Raw genomic sequence first — 22,909 nt, forward strand, 5'->3', positions numbered from 1 at the left:
GGGCACTACACCTTTATGCCATAATACTGGGTGAATCAGTGAGTGAAAGGGGTATTACTAAAAGCCATTGCTACACCAGAATTTCTAGCAAAAATGTCACTATACCTACAAGTGATTAAGAACCACACATAGTCAAATATTCTAACACCAAACTAAACATATCCCCACCGAACCTCCTTCCCCTTAGATCTTCAAAATGTCCATGGTACATCCAATGCCACCCAACACAAGGGGGAAGTCTAACTGAGGGGGAGTCAAAGTGGCAATAGACAATAGGCTTGAAGGATGATGGTTAAAATATTTTAATTTTGCAAAATCATGTAACCATGTGAACACATTGCTAAGACACCACCCAGGGTCTCAGAAGAGGTCACTCACTGAAACAAGCTTCATTAACTTCACAATAAATCTGTCTCTGGGCCTAGAAGACTTAGCACTTAGTAAAGTATTTTTCATTAAATATATTGGATAACAGTGGTTAATCCTATCTAACAAAATAGTAATATGCAGAAGAAACCAAGATGGCAGCATAGGTAAACACCTATATTGCTGCCTCACACAACAACTTCAAAACGGCAACTCAAAGACAGAGAAGAGGTTGTCCAGAACCACCAGAAAGCTGGCTATGTGGAAATCCTACAACTAGAAGGAAAGTTAAAAGGACACTGAGACCCAGAGGACAGAGGTGTGGAGACCCCCACGTGCGGAAAGGGCGGGCAGCTGAATCTGTAGCCCACATACTCTCAGAGCTTGGAGAGGGCAGACAACAAGTGCTAGGTTGGCTTTCTCGTTCAGGAGAGAAACAAAACCTCCCAACTGCACTGAAATCCAGTTCCAGATAAGACTTTGGGTACCCAGACTCATTCGGAGAAAAACTGGACTGTCTGGCAGAGAGTAAAACTCGAGGGCAGTCTTCTCTCAAAGGTACCTGCAGCCATTGCCTCGGGACACTGAGACACAGGGGCCTTGTAGGATGGGGCTGACAGGAAAACAAGGCTGTTTTCTCAGCTTTAAGACTCTGCCCCATCCAAGCTGAGCACAGAAGCTCTCCCAACATAGACACAGCTGATTCTCACAGCCAACTGGCCTGAAGGTCAACTTTCCCCAGTGATACTAACAACAATCTAGGCTTAACTACAACAAGACTGCACACACAGTCCACAAAGAGTGTCCACCTCAGGTAACTGGGGAGAGTGAGCCACTGGAACCTGCTAGGACACGTAGCACACAAAGCCACTCTGTCAACTCAGGGAAGCAGCCAAAATGCGGAGACAAAGAGGCAGGTCACAAACGAAGGAAATGGAGGAAAACAAACTACTGGATATAGAGTTCAAAACCACGGTTATAAGGTTTTTCAAGAATTTTCTAGAAAAAGCCAATAAATTTAATGAGAACCTTGAGGATATGAAAAATTAGAAATTAAGCATACAATGACTGAAATAAAAAATATTATACAGAGACCTAACAGCAGACTAGAGGATCACAAGAACCAAGTCAAAGATTTGAAATACAAAGAAACAAAAAACACTCAACCAGAAAAGCAAAAAGAAAAAAGAATCCAAAAAGTTGAAGATAGTGTAAGAATCCTCTGGGACAACTTAAAGTGTACCAACATCAGAATTATGGGGGGTCCCAGAAGAAGAGAGTAAGACACTGAAAATCTATCTGAAGAAATAGTGACAGAAAACTTCTTCCACCTGGTGAAATAAATAGACTTACAAGTCCAGGAAGCACACAGAACCCAAAACAAAAGGAATCCAAAGAGGACCACACCAAGACACATCATAATTAAAATGCTAAGAGCAGCCAAAACCGGTTTGGATCAATGGATAGAGCCTTGGTCTGCAGACTGAAAGGTCCCAGGTTTGATTCCAGTCAAGGGCATGTACATTGGTTGCAGGCACATCCCCAGTGGGGGGGGGGGGGGTGCAGGAGGCGGCTGGTCGATGTTTCTCTCATCAATGTTTCTAGCTCTCTATCCCTCTCCCTTCCTCTCTGTAAAAAAATCAATAAAATATATTTTTTTTAAATGCTAAAAGCAAAAGACAAAGAGAGAATCTTAAAAGCAACAAGAGAAAAGCAGTTAGTTACCTACAAGGGAGTACCCATACGACTGTCAGCTGGTTTCTTCAGAGAAACAATGCAGGCCAGACAGGAATGGCAAGAAATATCCAAAGTGATGAATAGCAAGAACCTACAACCAAGATTACTCTACCCAGCAAAGCTATCATTCAGAATTGAAGGTCAGATAAAGAGCTTCACAGATCAGAAAAAGCTAAAGTTCATCACCACCAAACCAGTATTATATGAAACGCTGAAAGGTATTCTTTAAGAAGAAGAAAAAGATAAAGATAAAAATTAAGAACAGCAAATATGTATCTCTCAACAAGTCAATCTAAAAACCAAGGGAATGAAAAATTTTATTCTAGAATCAGGGGCATAGAAAGGGAGTGGAAATATGACACCTGCACTTGATTTTATCCTCAAATGAAATCAATTAAACCTCCTCCACGTGATTTAAGGTGGTCTGTTTATTTATTTATCTATCTATTTATTTAAATTTCTTTATTTGATTAAGGGGGAAAGGGGTGTGGGGGGTGTGGGAAGAGACTGGGCAAAAAGTATACACCTATGGATGAGGACAGTGGGGGAGAGGTAAGGGCAGAGGGTGGAGTAGAAACCTGGTGGACGGGAGCTATGGGGGGGAAAAGAGGAACAATTATAGTAATCTGAACAATAAATATTAAACTTTTTAAAACATAATATGCAAATTGACCATCGCTCCAACACAAGATGGCCGCCCCCATGTGGTCAAAGATGGCAACCCCATGTGGACACAAGATGGCTGCCACAAAATGGCTGGCAGGGGAGGGCAGTTAGGGAGGACCCAAGTGTGCAAGGGAGGGCAGTTGGGGGGGAGCATGCCTGCAGGGGTGGACATTCAGGGGCGACCAGGCTGGCATGGGAGGGCAATTAGGTGTGACCAGGCCAGCAGGGGGAGGGGCGGGGCAGTTAGCAGCAATCAGGCTGGTTGGGGAGTGGTTAGGCGGTTAGGTCAGGCTGGCAGGCAGAAGGGGTTAGGGGTAATCAAGTAGGCAGGCAGGTAAGCAGTTGGGATCCAGCAATCCTGGATAGTGAGAGGGATGTCCCAGACTGGAGAGGGTGCAGGCTGGGCTGTGAGGGACACACACCCCCATGCACGAATTTTGTGCACCGGGCCTTTAGTAACATTATATAAATTTCAAGTTGCAACTTTATAATGCAACAGTATACTCTTTTGTGTGTTCACTACCCAAAGTCTAGTCTCCTTTTGTCATCTTGTATTTGACCTCCTTTACCCTCTTCATCCTCCCCCATCCAACAAAATATGTTTTAAAGAAAGGAAAAAGAAAAAAGAAAAGAATGGAAAAAAGAAGAAAGGTCAAAATTATACTCTATACCCGTGGTCAGCAAACTGTGGCTCGCAAGCCATATGCGGCTCTTTGGCCCCTTGAGTGTGGCTCTTCAACAAAATACCACGGCCTGGGCGAGTCTTTTTTAAAGATGTGGCGTTAGAAGAATTTGAAGTTTTAAAAGTTTGGCTCTCAAAAGAAATTTCAATCGTTGTACTATTGATATTTGGCTCTGTTGATTAATGAGTTTGCTGACCACTGCTCTATACCATATGGGCTTTTGACTAAAGGAAGAGAGGTGAGCTGGAAAAGGCAGAGAAAGTGTTTTTCCTTTTGTTCTTAGCAATCAAATTGTGAACATGCCCTGGAAAGTACAGCCATAAGTATCTGTCACTGGGATACACTGCTGATAACACAAAGTGCTTTAACATTACATCACTGCTACTTTTCTTTTACACTTAATCCAATGCAAATGCATTTTCCTGGCCTTAAGCAAGCTTTATTAAACAGAAGTGAATTCTAGAAAGATGCAATAGTAACAGCAGCCTTACATACGAGTTGGGTGCAATAGGATTTTGGGGGGAATCTCGAGAGCAATGTATTTGCAAATGTTAAAGTAGAATTTAGTCCTTCATTTATACATGGATATGTTGGAAAAACGAACATTAGTCTAAAATAGTTTGCCAGTGAACAACATAGACTGATGAACAAGAACAGACCCAGAGACAAGGAGGCAAGGATCAGACTGCCGGGCCTCAGAGGGAGTGTAGGAGAGGGTGGGGATAAAGGGAAGAGATAAACTAAAGGACTTGTGTGCAAGCATATGAGCCTAACCACTGGTCAGGGACAACAGGGGGTTGGGGATATGCTTGGGGAGGGGTGGGTAATGGGAATGGGGGGATGAGGACAAATATGTGATACCTTAATCAAATAAAGAAATTTAAATAAATAAATAGATAGATAGATAGATAGATATAATAAATAAATAAACAGACCACCTAAAATCACGTGGAGGAGGTTTAATTGATTTCATTTGAGGATAAAATCAAATGCAGGTGTCATATTTATTAATCACTGGAATGAAATGACTTGTTTTTAAAGCTTTGGAACTAAAAGTTGTAGAGTTACTTTTGCCATCCTCTTTTCAAATTAACAAAATATCCTGCAAAATATCCATCTAATTTTTGGATAGTTACAAATTAATGGAAAAATTACAAAATGTTTTTATAAATTTGAATATTTTAAAGATAAACCAATTTAACAAAACATGCAGTATAGTAAATATTGTCACTTCTCCGCACTTCCAACTTGGTTTTCTCCCCAAAGCAAGTTAAAGAATGCAGCAGGGGCCAAGACCGGTTTGGCTCAATGGATAGAGCGTCGGCTTGGGGACTGAAGGGACCCGGGTTCGATTCCAGTCAACGGCATGTACCTTGGCTGCGGGCATATCCCCAGTAGGGTGTGCAGGAGGCAGCTGATCGATGACTCTCTCTCATCGATGTTTCTGGCTCTCTATCTCTCTCCCTTCCTCTCTGTACAAAGTCAATAAAATATATTTTAAAAAAAAAAAAAGAATGCAGCAGGGGTTGAAGAGCCTCCAAGACTGGAGTTATGTGAAGGTAGATGGTGAATGAATACAAAAGAAAGTCCTACTTTTAGAGCATGAGAAAGTGGAAAATTCATATCTAAGTCTACCTATGGATGCCTTCAGGGTAGAAAACTTAGCAGAAGGTTTATTATATTATGTAAATTTAAAAAATTTAGCCACAACCATCAACACAGTCTTAGCTGACCAGAGTGTGTAGTATAGACAACAAATGAGAGAAATACTGCTTTCCCACCATACAAATAGTAAAAATGGATCCAAAGCTTACTTTGCCCTCTTTGGCCAAGATGAATATGAAACTCAGATGTGGAAAAAAATCACCTACAGTTTCAGACATGGAAAAGAATTACCCACATATTGCCATCACACTTTACATGATTTTTTTCTTTTTTTTTATTGATTATGGTATCACATAATTGTCCTCATCCCCCCATTCCCATCCCAAACCCCTCCCCACATTGCCCCCACACCCCTGTTGTCCATGGCCACTGGCTAGACCCATATGCACGCACACAAGTCCTTTAGTTGATCTCTTCCCCTTACCCCCTTCCTCCCCTACTTTCCCTCTGAGGTTTGAAAAATGAATCAGTCTGTAGTGAGTTCCTTTCTGGGCCAACAGTTCTTTTGAGTCCCAATTTTAATGTCAAAGAGTTCCTTATGTATACATGTCAGCCATGATATTTCAGATCTGGTTGGTGGACAAATGGTGGTGATACAGGTCCGACCGTCTCATGATTCTTGAAATAAGGAAATTTTATATCAAACTTCTTGAAGAATCACTATAGCCAATTTATTTGTAATAAAAACAAGGGAAACTGAAGTCAATTTGCTCAAGATCTTATGAGAAGTCTGAATCATACACAAGAATATTGTAGAAACAAGAAGTATAAATCCTTTGGGGGGAGGCAACACAAATAAACCTGAAATGGCAAAAAAAAAAAAAAAAAAAAAAAAAAAAAAAGTATAAACTCTTTACTTCACTAAAAAGTCAAACCCATTCTGAAATCTCTGACTTCACTAATTCCCAAAGAGTAACTTACCTTAACGTGATGTGCACCACTCAGTTTTCCAATCTGCTGTTCAATGGTCCAAACACAGGAATTACACGTCATCCCCTCAACAGAAATGGTGACAGAATTCACACCCATACTTGGATCCATTTTGATTTCTTCTTTACATTCCTATTAGAAACAATGAATTCATTCATTTCATCCATGGAAATAATACTTCTTCATTTTCCCCCACCTCATCAATAGAAAATATCTATATTTATAAAAGGCTAAGTGACGGACCATATGTTCATTCAGCCATCCAACTGACTGGCCAGCCGGTACATATGATGCACACTAGCAATTTAAAAATAAATGTTGACTAGCACATGTGCGATACATGTAAAGCTCTCGCTGGCACCAACTGCATGCATGTGTTTCGATCTGTCATTGTTGATTGTGATTTTGGTTGACACATCTATTACAGAAAAGGGCGAATAGTAATATTAAAATATTTATTCTAATTAATTTCCTTTCAATATGCATGAATCCATACACTGGGCCACTAGTAGTGCTAATAAAATATAGACAGTATTCTCTTCTCTTACCTCATGTTAATCTCATTTCAGGGCTTTTGCTTTCACTATTTCCTTAGTTTGGGACTTTCTCCAGATATCTGCTTTGCTAACTTCCTTATCTCTTTCAAGTCTTTACTCAAATCTAACCTTCTTAATGGTCTTACACTGACCAACCTGTTTAAAATTGCAACCCACATTTTTCCATAAACACACACTCTGATTCCCTTTACCTGTGCTCTATTTTTCTTTTTTCACAGAACTTACCACCTTCTAATGTTGTCTATAACTTATTTATTATGTTTATTGCTTTTTATCTGTCTTCCTGCGATGGTTTTAAAGCATATTCACAAATTCTTTGTTTATTCCTTGCTTCAAGAGGTGGAAATTAACTCCTTTCCCCTTGAGTGTGTCCTGGGCTCAGTGACTTGCTTCCAACAAATAGAATATGGTGAAAGCAACAAGGTGTGACTTCAAGACTAAGTCATAAAAGGTACTGCAAGAGGGAAAGAAAAGTCATTGTGGCTTCCTCCTTGTCTTGTCTTGAATCATTTATTCTGCCATGTCATGAGGATACTCAAGCAATCTTATGAAAGGGTTCATGTGTGAAGAAATTGAGGCTTCCTGACAACAGCCAGATGAGTGAATTGTCTTGGAAGTTGATTCTTTTTATAAAATGTTTTTATTGATTTAATTCTTTTTTTTTTTTTTTTTTTGAGAGAGGAAGGGAAAGGGAGAGATTGAAACATCGATAAGAGAGAACATATTGATCAATCAATTGGCTGCCTCCTGCACACCTCCTAATGGCACCCACAACCAGGAATCGAACCAGATTGAACCAGTGACCCCTGGTGCATAAGACAATGCTCAATCCACTGAGCCACACCAGCCAGACGGAAGTCTATTCTTCAGACTCGGTTAAGCCTTTAGATGCCTGCAGCTCCAGCCAACATATTGACTACAATGTCATCAGAGACCTTGAGCCAGAATCACATAGCTGAACCACTCCCAATTTCATGACCCACAGAAACTCTGAGATAATAAATACTTGTTTTCAGCCAATACATTTTGGGGTAATTTATTACACTAAAATCATTAATTAATACAAATTCCACTGGAATGAAAATTCCATAAAAATAGGAATCTAATTTTTTTCACTAATATTAGTTTGAACTGCATAAAATTGCCATTGCTGCATATCAAAGTAGTCGAATATTGGCAACTTCATATAGATTAACCTAATAACCCCTTTTGATCCTCCTGTGTCATTTTGATTGCCCCCTCTGATGCTCCTGTGTCATTTTAAGTGATCCTCCTCCCCCCACCCCTGTGCCACTGAACACCTTCACCAGACATCCCCCCTACCCCTTTATCAGACATTTACCCCCTGGGGCCTGCCTGGGGACTGTCACAGGGCTTGCTGGGGCCTGGATCTGAGCTAGAGCAGGGTCTGCCACTGACTGAGAACCTTCAGTATTCGCCGCATCCCATCTGCTCTAATCCTCCTGTTCTACACGCATCTGCAAAAGTCTCCTCCTCTCTCCCGCCCGCGCTCACTGCTCACTCTAACCTCCGCTCTGCCTCCACACAGCAGTGACGTCAAGACTCCGCATAATGTCACTGGTTGCTAGACGCCAGTTGGGGCGGTAAATTAATTTTCATTCTGAGACAGAGCCTAGGGGGGCCTTATTTTCGGGGGGATGCCTTATATTTCACTCAGAAGGAAACCTGTAGGTAGGTCTTATTTTAGGAGGATGTTTTATTCATATTTTCAGGGAAACACGGTATGATCAAAGGATAATGGGGATGAAGGGAACTCACAGGCCCAGATGGTGAGTCCATGGTAGGATACTTAAGGCAATCATGAGGCTTTAGGATCTAGGGAAAGGGTCACTGGCAAGCAGTGATGGGTATGAAAAGAGAAACAGAATAATGTCTAAACAAACAAATCCTATAAAAACTGTGCCTACAGTTAGTCCTGTGCCTAAGAAAGGAGACTCTCTTCTTCTTTCCTCCTTAGGATAGAACACTCAGATTTAGTACTATATAGCTCAGACATTTTATGGGTCAAAAGGGGCTTCTGAGGGTTGATGTAGGTACATGATCAAAATGAACTACATTGTTTTATGGGAAAATGCCAAGTTGAAACCAAAGAATTGGTAACAAACCTTTAGAATACAATACACTCAGCAAATGAAGGCTAGTTTACCTGGTTAGTTAGGAATGCAATGTTGTAATATAGTTTTACTGTAGAGTATGTCATAGACCAAAGTACTGGAGCATCTCCCAGGATTACTGGGAGAGGATAAAGCAGAAAGGCACTTTTAAAGTAACTGAATAATTCAACCCAGAAGTATGTAGTAAGAAGTAAAAAATTTCTGAACATAAATGAAAATTACATTGATATAGTCACATTTCCCACTACATACATTTATGCAGGTCAAATCATCTATGAATAATATATATTTCTGACTTCATACTTCACCTATTTTTCTTCTACTTAAATTGGTCCTTACAAGTAAAACATCAAAGGAATTCCATCTCCCTCATACCTCTCTCTCTCTCTCTCTCTCTCTCTCTCTCTCTCTCTCTCTCTCTCTCTATATATATATATATATATATATATATATACACACACACACACACACACACACACACACACACACAACTCTAATTGATTTTGTAATATATGTTGTGTCCATCTTTTGAATTTTAAATGTTTCAAATATAGTTCCAAAGTCAGGAACATTTTTTAACTGCCCATTGCATTTAGGCAAATAACTCAAAAAACAGAGTAAGAGCATAAACAATTTCATATGGTGTATGGGGGTGTGGGAAATGTAGGCTTCTGGGAGATCACAATATCAAAGAAACAAATCTGACATGCAGCTATTAGTAATGAGGCAATGCTGAGAACAAGAGCAGAGGGGGGAATCAAAATAATTGAGGGGAAATAACTTCTAGTTATTATTAAAGTATTTTGAGTCACTCTCTAAACACAGATGGTAATCGCCATCGGTAATAACATTTCCCAAAAGGAAGAACAGTGTTATGATTAGATCATCATGTCTGGTTTGAAAACAGAAACTGCAGAAGTTGAATACAAACATGACATGTATGAAGTCTAACTGCTCAAAACCACTTCATAAAGCTGATCACAGAAGTTAAAATATTATTTTTAAAATTCCTCTAAAAATTGTTCCCTTAATTTAGGAAAGGTTTCTAAATTCTCAATAAATTAAACAGCAAAATTTAATGCTTTTTTTCAATACAATTCTGCCTGGATAATTTGTTTTAATTTATCTTTATTGTTGAAATCATTACAGATGTCCCCTTTTTTTCCCGATGGACCCCTTCTATTCTGAACCCAAACCCCACCCCAGGCTTTCACCACACTATTGTCTGTGTCCATGGGTTATGCATATATGCATAAAAGTTCTTTGATTGACCTCTTCCCACCCATTCACTCCCACCTTCCCTCTGAGATGAGACAGTATGTTGCATGCTTCTATGTCTCTGGATCTATTTTGTTCATCAGTTTATTTTGTTCTTTAGATTCCACAAATGAGTGAGATCATGTGATAATTGTCTTTCTTTGGCTTATTTCGCTTAGCATAATACTCTCTAGGTTTCTCTGTGCTGTCTCAAAGGGTAAGAGATCCTTCTTTTTTACAGCTGCATTATATTCACTGGTGTAAATGTACCACAGCTTTTTTATTTCATCTACTGATGGACATTTGGGCTGTTTCCAGTTTTTAGCTATTGTAAATTGTGCTGCTATGAACGTAGGGGTACATATATTCTTTCTGACTGGTGTTTCGGGTTTTTTAGAATACATTCCTAGAAGTAGGATCACTGGATCAAATAAGAGTTCCATATTTAATTTTTTAGGAAACTCCATACTGTTCTCCATAATGGCTGCACAAAGTCTGCATTCTCATCAGCGGTGTACTAGGGTTCCCTTTTCTCCACATCCTTGCCAGCACTTGTCATTTGTTGATGTTGAAGCCCACCATATGGGAGAACATATTTGCCAATGATACATATGAAAAGGGGGTTACTATCCAAAATACATAACGTACTTATATAACTTAACAAAAGGAAGACAATCTAAAAATGGGCAAAAAAATAGACATTTCTCAAAAGTAGACATACAGATGGCCAAGAGACATATGAAAAAATGCTCAAAGTCACTATTCATCAGAGAGGAGCAAATTAAAAGGACAATGAGGTATCACCTCACACATGTCAGGATTGCTACCATCAAAAAGTTAACAAATGACAAGTGCTGGAGAGGGTGTGGATAATTTTTTATCACTGTGGTCATCAACACAATGCAAATTACAACCAAATTGAATATGATTTACACCCATAAAGTAGACAAAAATTATTTATTTTTATCCTTTTTAATTTATTGGGGTGACACTGCTTAACAAAATTATACAGGGTTTAGGTGCACAATTCCACAACACATCATCTGTACACTATATTGTGAGTTCACCACCCCAAGTCAAGTCTCCTTCCATCACCATTTATCACCCCTATACACTCCTCCACCTCTCCCCATCCACCTTCTGCTCCAAGATCACCACACTGTTGTCCATATCCATGAGACTTTTCTCTTTTTAAAAATGTTTTTGCACTGCCCTAGCTGGTTTGGCTCAGTGGATAGAGTATCAGCCCAGAGACTGATTCTGTCTGATCAAAGGCACATATCCAGGTTGCGGGCTCAGTCCCCAGTGGGGGTATGCAGGAGGCAGTGATCAATGATTCTCTCTCATCATTGATATTTCTCTCTCTTTCTCTCTCTCTCTCTCTCCCTCCCTCCCTCCCTCCCTCCCTCCCTCCCTCCCTTCCTCCCTCTCTCCCTTCCTCCCTCCCTCCGCCCCCCACCCATCTAAACTGCAAGAAAACATTAAAAAAGAAAACAAAATGGGAAAGCATTAACCTACCTATTATTTTTTATAATTCATTTAAATTGTGTAAGCCTTTACAATGAAAACTGATCTTATTCTTTAACCTTTCAAAATAGTGAATGCCTAATCTCTTTCATGAGACAACTGTTGTCATATAAACAGAAGACTAAGATTCCAGATGAAACAGCTGGAGTAGACAAGTGTATGTTTTAAAACATAATTGTTCTTTTCATTTGATCATTCCCAAAAGATTATAAGCCAATACTTAAGACATATTAGTAAGGTCAAAAAAGAAAAAGGTATTAAAATTAAGAAAAAGTAATGTGCTATGCTAACCATTTTTGTGGCTCTTGGTAATCACTGCCTTTCTTTAAAAAAAATAGTTGTCTTTGTGATAATTATACATATACTTCATATTCCTATAGCATTGAAGAGTTGACATATACATGAATTTCAAAACAATTCTGTCACATAAATAGGGTAGTAGCCTCCTTTTAATATTAAGGAAGCTAACATTCAGATTTACCCACGCTCATACAGCCAATTCAGGCTAGAGTCCATAGCTAACAATAGCCTCAAAGGATTAACTTAATAGGGTAATGTTTGCAAAACTCATAAAACAAAACCAAGCCTAAGGTGGAAGTAGGGTAGAAAAAAATGCTTGAAAATAATGTGCCTGCAATAAACACAGGTGGAGACAAGTTCTTCAGAAATGAGAAATAGTCCTCCAATTATGGGGTCTTTTCCACTAGGGGTAAGCATCTGCTGTCATGTCAATAATAAACTGGAGTTTAAAAACACATTTTTAAAATACGGATGAAGCTTTTCTTGCCTCAGACAAGGCCATTCTAATCGTTGGAAAGTAAAGGAAAACAGGATTAATCTATTTGACATTAAAATGTGTCAGCTACTTTTCAACCATATTATCGGTTAAATATGGTCTTGGTACACTTGGGTATCTTAGATTGTAAGAAGACTGGTAGTTGGAATGCTTCTTTCCCCCATCAAAACAATCATCTAATTCAACCTTGTCAGGTACAATCTGTAGGTAAATCACAGACTGTAATGCTATCGCTTTCTTCATAAGGAAAAATCCACCTTACAATTTTAGCTCTAAGACAAAATAGTGCCCCAACCCACTGATGAAAAAACATTAAATACCAATGAAAAATAATAAATAAATAAAAACTGTCAGTATTTAACCATTAAATAAAGTTGGAAAAGCACTTATTTTACATTTGCTTAACTCAGTGTTTCCCAAAGTGTGGTATGCGTATCCCCATGGGTACGGGAAGAGTTTGGTGGGGGTACGCGATGCACCGGAGTTTGGTGGGGATATGCACTGCACCGTGCTTAGCTGCGCCTAATTCTACGTTCTCATGACTATGAGGGGTACTCAGCATTATGAAAATTATAGAAGGGGTACACATATGTCAAAAGTTTGGGAAACACTGCTAAGAACAAGTATAAAATAAATAATAAACGTTTAGTGAAGCTGAAAATGACAACTCAGTTTGAGCTAACTTTTCAAGACCATCTATTTTATTTTAAAATTACTAAAACAATAATAATACTAATTACCCTATCACACATTAAAATGCCTTTAAAAGTATTATTTTTAAAGCCTTATATTGATGTCAGAATAGACAGATCCTTGCAACAAAATAAAAAAGTCCAAGAAACAGCCGGGACCGGTTTGGCTCAGTGGATAGAGCGTCGGCCTGCGGACTGAAAGGTCCCGGGTTCGATTCCGGTCAAGGGCATGTACCTTGGTTGCGGGCACATCCCCAGTAGGGGGTGTGCAAGAGGCAGCTGGTCGATGTTTCTCTTTCATCGACATTTCTAACTCTCTGTCCCTCTCAATTCCTCTCTGTGTAAAATCAATAAAACATATTTTAAAAAAAAGTCCAAGAAACAGACATATGTGCATGTATAAGAGTTTAGTATACACAGACAATAGCAGAGTGATTACTAGAGGGATAGGGGTAGGGGTAGGTAAAAAGGGGTATAGGGAAAAGAAATGGAGATGTAGGAGATGAATTGGGATGTTGAACACACAATGCAATATACAGATGATGTATTATAGAATTGTACACCTGAAATCATATAAATAATTTTATGAAATGATGTCAAGACAATAAATTTAATTTTTAAAAATAAATAAATAAGTTTTTTAATGTTAAATAGTTTAGTATATATAATAAGGGCAGTGTTTCCAATCAGTGGAGAAATCAATAAGTCATGTTGGAATAATGGCTAACCATTCCTTTTTTCTGTGAAGAAAACTATTCAGTGTTATATAGCACTACTGTGGAACAGCTCAATATGTTCTAACCATTTGAGCTAATTTTTTTATAGATTCCCATCTTATACCAAAATTAACTCCAACTGAGTAAAAGAGTGATATGTAAAAAGAAAATAAAAAATGCTTCAAAAACATAAAACTGAACATTAATTAACAAGAATAACAATAAAACTTGACATGGGGAAGGACCTTCTAAGCAGAAACAAAAGCAGAAACCATAAAAGGAGAGATTTTACAATTTTATATAAAATTTTAAAATTTCATGTGGCAAAATACACCATGTAAACAAACTACAAAAACATATATAAATGGAGTTTCTTTGGGGGTGATGAAATATTCTGGAATTAGAGAGTGGTAATGGTTGTACAAAACTGTGAATATAATAAAAGCCACTGAATTACACACTTCAATAGGGTGAATCTTAGAATATCTAAATGATCTCTCAAAAAACCCATATAGTAATATATATCTCAGGCAATTGACAAAATAAGAAATTGAAAATACCAATAAATACATGAAAATTTACATTTACATTTTTTATTGTTTTCCTTTCCTTTTTTTCTTTTTATTTAATTTATTGGGGTGAAACTGGTTAACAAAATTATACAGTTTTCAGGGACACAATTCCACCATACATCATCTGTATACTACTGTGTGTTCACCCCCCTCCCCCGCAAGTCAAGTCTCCTTCCATCACCATTTATCCCCCTTATAAGCTCCTCCACCTCCCCCTGCCCCATTCTTCCCCTGGCAATCACCACACTGTTATCCATGTCCATGAGTTTGTTCTTTTTCTTTTTCCTTTTTGCTCAATCCTCCCATCCAACCCCACAATACCCAACCCCCTACAGCTATCAGTCTGCTTTCTATCTATGATTCTATCTCTATTTTGCCTGTCAGTTCATTCTGTCCATTAGATTCCACCTATAAGTGAAATTATATGGTACTTGTCTTAAAATTATAAATCAGGCCCTGGCCGGGTAGCTCAGTTGGTTAGAATGTCCCCTTAATACGCCAATGTTGCAGGTTTGAGACCCGTCAGGGCCTGTACAAGTATCAACAAGTGGAACAACAAATCGATGTTTCCCCTCCCCTCCTCCCCTCCTCCCCTCCTCCCCTCCCCTCCTCCCTCCTTCCCTTACCCTCCCTTCTCCTCCCATCTCCTCTCCTCTTCTTTTCTCTCTCTCTTCATTCCTCTCCATCCCTCCTCCCTTCCTCCCTCTCTCTCCCTCCTACTCTTTAAAATCAAGCAATTATAAATTAAAACAACTAAGATAAAACATTTCCCCCTACTAGATTAGTCAGATGTGCCTATTACTATGTAGCTTAAAACAGAACAATGTAAGAAACAACCTAAACTTCTATAGAAGGTCATTACTGCACCCACTACTGAAGCCAAAGTGGGAGTGGGGGATATTTCCTTACCTTTCATCTTTGAAGCTGAGACGCTGCTAAATGATTCTAGACCGGGTTGAGCAGATGCTTCTGCCCAGAGTTTTGAATCCTGATGAAGTGACACAGTGATAGTTACAGAGACGTTTTGGCAGTTACAGCAGCAAAATCAAGATGCTAGCTGTGGTGGTGGCAAAAGTACTGAGAAGGCCAGTGCCACTGGCAAGTTCCTCAGCAGACTGTTCCTAGGATGTGACCTTGTCCTATTTTAGCCTCACTGGATTCCTGCCTATTTTCCAAGACTGGATGACCATCTTCCCTGTTGACTCTATAAGCAATCTCAATGGCCTACCAATAAATTTGTTGTATGGTTGAGTCAGAACAGTTTTATGATGTTTGGAAGCAAGAACTTAGCCTAATATATGTATACCATGTGCCCATAAAAAATAATGATATAGATCTCTATTTATAGATAGAAAAAAATGTTCAGGATACATTAAGAAACAGCAAATTTTCACTCTACAAAAAGTTCTCTTAACCAACCTCTAGTGGATTGGCTGATGGTCTCCATTCTATCATTAAAATATTCAGATGTCCACAGCATGTTTATATGTATTCCTTGCCCACACTTAGTTCATCTGTGTTTGCTTATGCCAGTGGTTCTCAACCTTTCTAATGCTGCGACCCTTTATTACAGTTCCTCATGTTGTGGTGAGCCCCAACCATAACATTTTTTTTTTTTTTTGCTACTTCATAACTAATTTTGCTACTGTTACAAATTGTAATGTAAACACCTGTGTTATCCCATGGTCTTAGGCTCTATAGCAGCAGTTCTCAAACTGTGGGTCAACAGCTATCTGGGTCACCTAAGACCATGGGAAAATATAGATATTTACATTAATATCTAAAAGAATTCTGGAGAGAAGAACCAAGATGGCGGCATAGGGCAGACACCCGAATGCAGCCTACCACAATAAGTTTGAATTTAGAACTGAAAAACAGGGGAAGCATCACCCTGAAGCGCCAGAGGGCTGGCTGAGAGGAGGCTCTACCATCTGGGAAGGAGAGAGAAGGCGCGCTGAACCTCAGAAACTGTGAAGGTACAGAAAACTGTGCCTGCAAAAAAGCAGCCGCAGAGTTCGCTGCCGGCTTGCTTGCGGAGAGGGCAGGCTAAGTTTGCTAAGGGCTTACTCCCTGCGTGGAGAGGGCAGACAGCTAATGCGTGGCTGGCTTTCTTGTTAGGGAGGAAAACAGAACCACCCTATTGCACTGATAGACGGCCCCAGACAGGGAGAGGCCAGACTGTCGGGCAGTGGGCAGAGATCTCTCGGAGGTGTGTGAAGCCAGCGGCCATTACTGCAGGACTCAGAAACCAGAGGAGGGGCTGAATAAAGCTTGTCTGAACCACCGAGACTCCGCCCCATCCAAGCAGAGCACAGAGGCCCTTCCAGTGGCTAGCTTCCTCGTTCGCTGCCAATAGGACTCTCCTAGGGAGGGGCAGACAGGAATCTAAAGCTTGTCTGCTCCTATACCAAAGAGGTGCGAGCGCCTGCAACCAATTGTGCGGGATTCAACAAAGCTTGTCTGTGCCACCTCGAGACTCCGCCCATCCAAGCGGAATACAGAAACCCTCCTAGCTGAGACGTTCTGATCCTCATAGCCCATTAGCTTGGAGATCAACGCTTCCCAGTGATACCAACAACAAGCAAGGCTTAACAACAAGACTGCACACACATCCCACAAAGGGCTACACCAAGACTGTCCACCTCAGGTAACTGAGAGGCTGACTCACTGAACCATATAGGACACCTTAGCCCACAAAGCCACCTAACCAACTCAGGGAAGCTGTGAAAATGCTGAGACAAGGAAATAGATCACAAACAAAAGAAATGGAGGAAAAGAAGAGAGTGGAGGATATAGAGTTCAAAGCCACGCTTATAAGGTTTTTCAAGAATTTCCTAGAAAAGGTCGATAAGACCTATGAGGAGATGAAAAGGGATCAACAAGAACTAATAAGGGATCAACAAGAAATAAAGAATACATTGTCTGAAATAAAAAATATTATACAGAGTCCTAAAAACAGAATGGAAGATCGCAAGAATCAAGTCAAAGATTTGGAACATAAAGAGCCAGAAGACACTCCTCCACAGAAGCAAGAAGACAAGAGAATCTAGAAAGTTGAAGATAATGTAAGAAACCTCTGGGACAAGTTCAAGTGAACCAACATCAGAATTATGGGGTCCCAGAAGATGAGAGAGAGCAAGATATCGAAAACATACTGAAAGAAATAGTGACAGAAAATTTCCCCCACCTGGTGAAAGAATTAGACTTACAAGTCCAGGAAGTGCACAGAACTCCAAACAAAAGGATTCCAAAGAAGACCACACCAAGACACATCATAATTAAAATTCCAAGAGCATGTCTCGCAGAGTTCCGCCATGGCCTCCAAGACAGCGAATCGTACTCCTCCGAAGTCTCGTCGGGAGCCCGAGGGGCGCGTCCCAGGACCAGACAAGTATTCGGTGCTGTTGCCCACCTACAACAAGCACGAGAACCTGCCGCTCATCGTGTGGCTGCTAGTGAAGAGCTTCTCAGAGAGTGGAATCAACTATGAAATTATAATCATAGATGATGGGAGCCCAGATGGAACAAGGGAAGTTGCTGAACAGTTGGAGAAGATCTATGGATCAGCCAAAATTCTTCTAAGACAGCGGGAGAAAAAGTTGGGACTAGGAACTGCATATATACATGGAATGAAACATGCCACAGGAAATTACATAATTATTATGGATGCTGATCTCTCACACCATCCAAAATTTATTCCTGAATTCATTAGGAAGTAAAAGGAAGGTAATTTTGACATTGTCTCTGGAACTCGCTACAAAGGCAATAGAGGTGTTTATGGCTGGGATTTGAAAAGAAAATTAATCAGGTTATATTGAAAAGAAGTTCTACAGAAATTAATAGAAAAATGTGTTTCTAAAGGCTACGTTTTCCAGATGGAAATGATTGTTCCAGCAAGACAGTTGAATTATACTATTGGCGAGGTTCCAATAACATTTGTGGATCGTGTTTACAGTGAATCCAAGTTGGGAGGAAACGAAATAGTCTCTTTCTTGAAAGGATTATTGACTCTCTTTGCAACTACATAATAGAAAGTTATTTATTTATCACGTTCATTTCAATTTAAACAGAGGAAACTGGTTGCTGATTTTTTTTAATGTACTTAGAGCATAAATCATAGGTAAGATAAATTTCATGCAAATCTTTTTTTCCGAAGAAGTTCCATTTTTTTTAAAATATATTTTATTGATTTTTTACAGAGAGGAAGGGAGAGAGATAGAGAGCTAGAAACGTCGATGAGAGAGAAACATCGACCAGTTGCCTCTTGCACACCCCCTATCGGGGATGTGCCCGCAACCAATGTACATGCCCTTGCCCGGAATCGAACCTGGGACCTTTCAGTCTGCAGACCGACGCTCTACCACTGAGCCAAACCGGCTTCGGCAGAAGTTCCATTTTATATGTCAAATTAAATTAGAAAAATGAGCATTGTTCTCAATTTTCTTTAACATTTTGCTGTATTAAGACCTACAAATAAATGCATATGGATTTTTTGCATAAAAATAAATAAATAAGTAAGTAAGTAAAATTCCAAGAGCAAAAGACAAAGAGAGAATATTCAAAGCAGCAAGAGAAAATCAGGTAGTTACCTATAAAGGAGCACCCATATGATTGTCAGCTGATTTCTCAACAGAAACCATGCAGGCCAGACGGGAATGGCAAAAAATATTCAAGGTGATGAATAGCAAGAACCTACAGCCAAAAATAATCTACCCAGCAAAGCTATCACTCAGAATCTAAGGCCAGATAAAGAGCTTCACTAATAAAAAAAAGCTAAAGGAGTTCATCACCACCAAACCAGAATTATATGAATTGCTGAAGGGGGTTCTTTTGGAAGAGAAAGTAAATAAAGATAAAAACTATGAACAACAAATACCTAACTATCAACAAGTGAATCTAAAAAACAAGGGAATTAAAAAAAAAAATCTGATGAATAGATCAACCGAAGGACTTGTATACATGCATATAAGTACAACCAATGGACATAAAACTCTGGGGAGGGAGGGGATGTGTGGGAGGGAGGGGGGGGCAAAAAAAATCAATAAAATATGTAAAAATAAATAAATAAATAAATATCTGATGAACAATATTAACTGGTGAATATAATAGAATCAGAGGTATGGAAGGGGAGTGGACTGACGATTCTCGGGGAAAAGGGGAGAGGGGGATGTGGGAAGAGACTGAACATAAACTGTGCACCTATGGATGAGGACAATGGGGGGTGGGGAAAGGGCGGAGGGTGGGGTGGGAACCTGGTGGAGGGGCACAATGGAGGGGGTGGGGAATGAGGAACATTTGTAATGATATAAACAATAAAGAGTTATTTTAAAAAAATAAAATAAAATAAAATAAAATAATTCTGTTATCTACTTACATGAAACTAAACTAGAAACGAGAAATCTGGAATGAATTGATACAAATGTGGTTTATGCAAGAAAGAAAAAGGCTTCCAGAGGACCTATATGCAAAGGAAGAACTTTGCCCCTACATATAAGTTTTAGATAATGAACAAATATAAGTTCTAGGTTTTTAAAAAAGAATAAGCTATATATACATAGATTATATGGTTCCTTCAATTAGCCAACCACTGGATATTTGGGAAAGTTTCTACCATGGTTTCATTTTCTATGAGGGAAGACTGAAATATATCATAGGAAAAAAAGGGGGGGGGGAGACATCTGATTCCATTTTGTTTAAAAAGGGCCCTAGTAATTTTACATTTTCAGCCTTGTCTAAAAACTGTCATAAGCCAACTTTTTTTCTTTTCTCTTTTTAATCCACACCCGAGGATATGTTTTTACTGATTTTAGAGGGAGGAAAGTTCTTCCTTTGCATATAGGTCCTCTGGAAGCCTGCGGACTGAAGGGTCCCGGGTTCGATTCTGGTCAAGGGCATGTACCTTGGTTACAGGCACATCCCCAGTAGGGAGCGTGCAAGTGGCAAATGATCAATGACTCTCTCATCAATGTTTCTAACTCTCTATCTCTCTCCCTTCCTCTCTGTAAAAAATCAGTAAAATATATTATATAAAAAAAAGACTGCATACACAGCCCACAAAGGGGAACACCAAGAGTGTGCACCTCAGGTAACTGGGGAGGCTGAGACACTGGGCCCTGCTAGGACACCTATGGTAGAACACAAAGCCACTCCATCAACTCAGGGAAGCAGCCAAAATGCAGAGACAAAGAGGCAGGTCACAAATGAAGTAAATGGTGTCAAGTAAACAACTGGATATAGAGTTCAAAACTACAGTTATAAGGTTTTTCAAGAATTTCCTAGAAAAGGCTAATAAATTTAACGAGACCCTTGAGGATATGAAAAAGGACTAACTAGAAATTAAACATACACTGACTGAAATAAAAAATATTGTACAGAGACCCAACAGCAGACTAGAAGAACGCAAGAATCAAGTCAAAGATTTGGAATACAAAGAGGCAAAGGACATTTTTCCAGAGAAGCAAGAAGAGAAGAGAATCCATAAAGTTGAAGATAGTGTAAGAATCCTCTGGGACAGCCAAAACCGGTTTGGCTCAGTGGTAGAGCGTCGGTCTGCGAACTCAAAGGTCCCAGGTTCAATTCCAGTCAGCGGCATGTACATTGGTTGCGGGCACATCCCCGGTAAGGGATATGCAAGGGGAAGCTGGTCGATGTTTCTCTCTCATCGATCTTTCTGGCTCTCTATCTCTCTCCCTTCCTCTCTGTAAGAAAATCAATGAAATATATTAAAAAAAAAAAAAAAAGAATCCTCTGGGACAACTTCAAGCATACCAACATCAGAATTATGGGGGTGCCAGAAGAAGAGAGAGAGCAAGATACTGAAAACCTATTTAAAGAATAGTGAATGAGCCGAAACCAGTTTGGCTCAATGGATAGAGCGTCGGCTTGGGGACTGAAAGGTCCCAGGTTCGATTCCAGTCAAAGGCATGTACCTTGGTTGCGGGCATATCCCCAGTGGGGGGGGGGGGGGTGCAAGAGGCAGCTGATCGATGACTCTCATTGATGTTTCTAACTATCTCTCTCCCTTACTCTCTGTACAAAATCAATAAAATATATTTTAAAAAAAAGAAGAATAGTGAATGAAAACTTCCCCCACCTAAAACTTCCCCCACCTGGTGAAAGAAATACTTACAAGTCCAGCAAGTGCCCAGAACCCCAAACAAAAGGAATCCAAAGAGGACCACACCAAGACACATCATAATTAAAATTCCAAGAGCAAAAGACAAAGAGAGAATATTACAAGCAGCAAGAGAAAAACAGTCCAGGGAGCACCCAGATGGTTGTCAGCTGATTTCTCAACAGAAACTATGCAGGCAAGAAATATTCAAAGTGATGAATAGCAAGAACCTACAACCAAGAGTACTCTACCCAGCAAAGTTATTGTTCAGAATTGAAGGGCAGTTAAAGAGCTTCACAGATCAGAAAAAGCTAAGTGCATCACCACCAAACCAGTATTATATGAAATGCTAAAAGGTGTTCTTTAAAAGGAGGAAAAAGAAGAAAAAAGTAAAGATAAAATTATGCACAACAAATACATATCAACAAGTGAATCTAAAAGTCAAGTGAATTAAAAATCTGAGGAACAGAATAAACTGGTGAATATAATAGAATGGGAGGGGATTGATAATTCTCAGGGGGAAAGGGGTGTCTGTGTGGGGGGTATGGGAAGAGACTGAACAAAAATCATACACCTATGGATGAGGACGAGGTGGGGGAGAGGTAAAGGCAGAGGGTGGGGGGGGGCCGGGTGAAGGGGAGTTTTGGGGGAGGGGGAGGAGAAAAAATTGTAATAATCTGAACAATTCAGATTTATTATTTTTTTAATATATTTTATTGATTCTGTACAGAGAGGAAGGGAGAGAGATGCAGTCAGAAACATCGATGAGAGAGAGTCATCGATTAGCTGCCTCTTGCACCCCCCCCACTGGGGATATGCCCACAACCAAGGTACATGCCCTTGACCGGTATCGAACTCGGGACCCTTCAGTCCCCAAGCCGACGCTCTATCCATTGAGCCAAACTGGTCTCGGCTATTATTAAAAAATAATAAAATAAAATATGAAGTAAATGAAAGAAATAACCCTTCATTATCAATCATGTCATTGTTATTTTATTTCATTTACAATGTACTCTTGTAATTGTTCTTGACAATTTCCCCCATATTCTCATTTGTGGCAAGAAATGGTTACAATATATACTTTAAATGTGAAGTATTCTTGCTTTGAGCTCTATTTTATGAGTGATTAGCGTAATAGGTTAGTACAAAAACTTGGAATGAGTTCAAACAGATCAGGATAGACTGTGTAACAACTGGTCATTAGTAAATGTGCTTGGCTCATCGTGAGCTTATTTTTAGAGTGGCTATAAAAAAGGAAATGTTGTGAATTTCATCTACATCCTTCAGAAACATAGAACTCAGATTTAAATACATTTATCTAAATTTCTTCCTAAAGATAGTAAGAGTATACTAAAAGGGCCTAATATACTAAAGGGTAGTATGCTTTCAGCACTATTACTTAATAGCCAAGTAATAATGAACCAATTTTAAAATTTATTTTATTGATTTTTTTACAGAGAGGAAGGGGGATAGGGAGCTAGAAACATCGATCAGCT

General features: G+C 39.4%; 2 protein-coding genes across 2 annotated transcripts in view; one reads left to right on the forward strand and one right to left on the reverse strand.

Annotated features, from left to right (window-relative positions):
* ATP7A (ATPase copper transporting alpha) overlaps positions 1 to 22,909 on the reverse strand; it is a 138,059-nt gene that overhangs the window by 80,061 nt on the left and 35,089 nt on the right. Inside the window, exon 2 of the mRNA XM_036439860.2 lies at positions 6,039 to 6,179. Coding sequence (XP_036295753.1) covers positions 6,039 to 6,158 — 120 coding nt within the window. The 5' untranslated portion in view covers positions 6,159 to 6,179. The remainder of the gene's footprint in view (positions 1 to 6,038; positions 6,180 to 22,909) is intronic.
* Positions 17,610 to 18,458, forward strand: LOC118719975 (dolichol-phosphate mannosyltransferase subunit 1-like). The gene has a single exon (XM_045582378.1). It carries the CDS (start codon positions 17,614 to 17,616, stop codon positions 18,016 to 18,018), a length of 405 nt encoding a protein of 134 aa, XP_045438334.1. The 5' UTR covers positions 17,610 to 17,613; the 3' UTR covers positions 18,019 to 18,458.

The sequence above is a fragment of the Pipistrellus kuhlii genome, unplaced genomic scaffold (assembly GCF_014108245.1).
Source record: "Pipistrellus kuhlii isolate mPipKuh1 unplaced genomic scaffold, mPipKuh1.p scaffold_m20_p_16, whole genome shotgun sequence".
NCBI classification, from domain to species: domain Eukaryota; kingdom Metazoa; phylum Chordata; class Mammalia; order Chiroptera; family Vespertilionidae; genus Pipistrellus; species Pipistrellus kuhlii.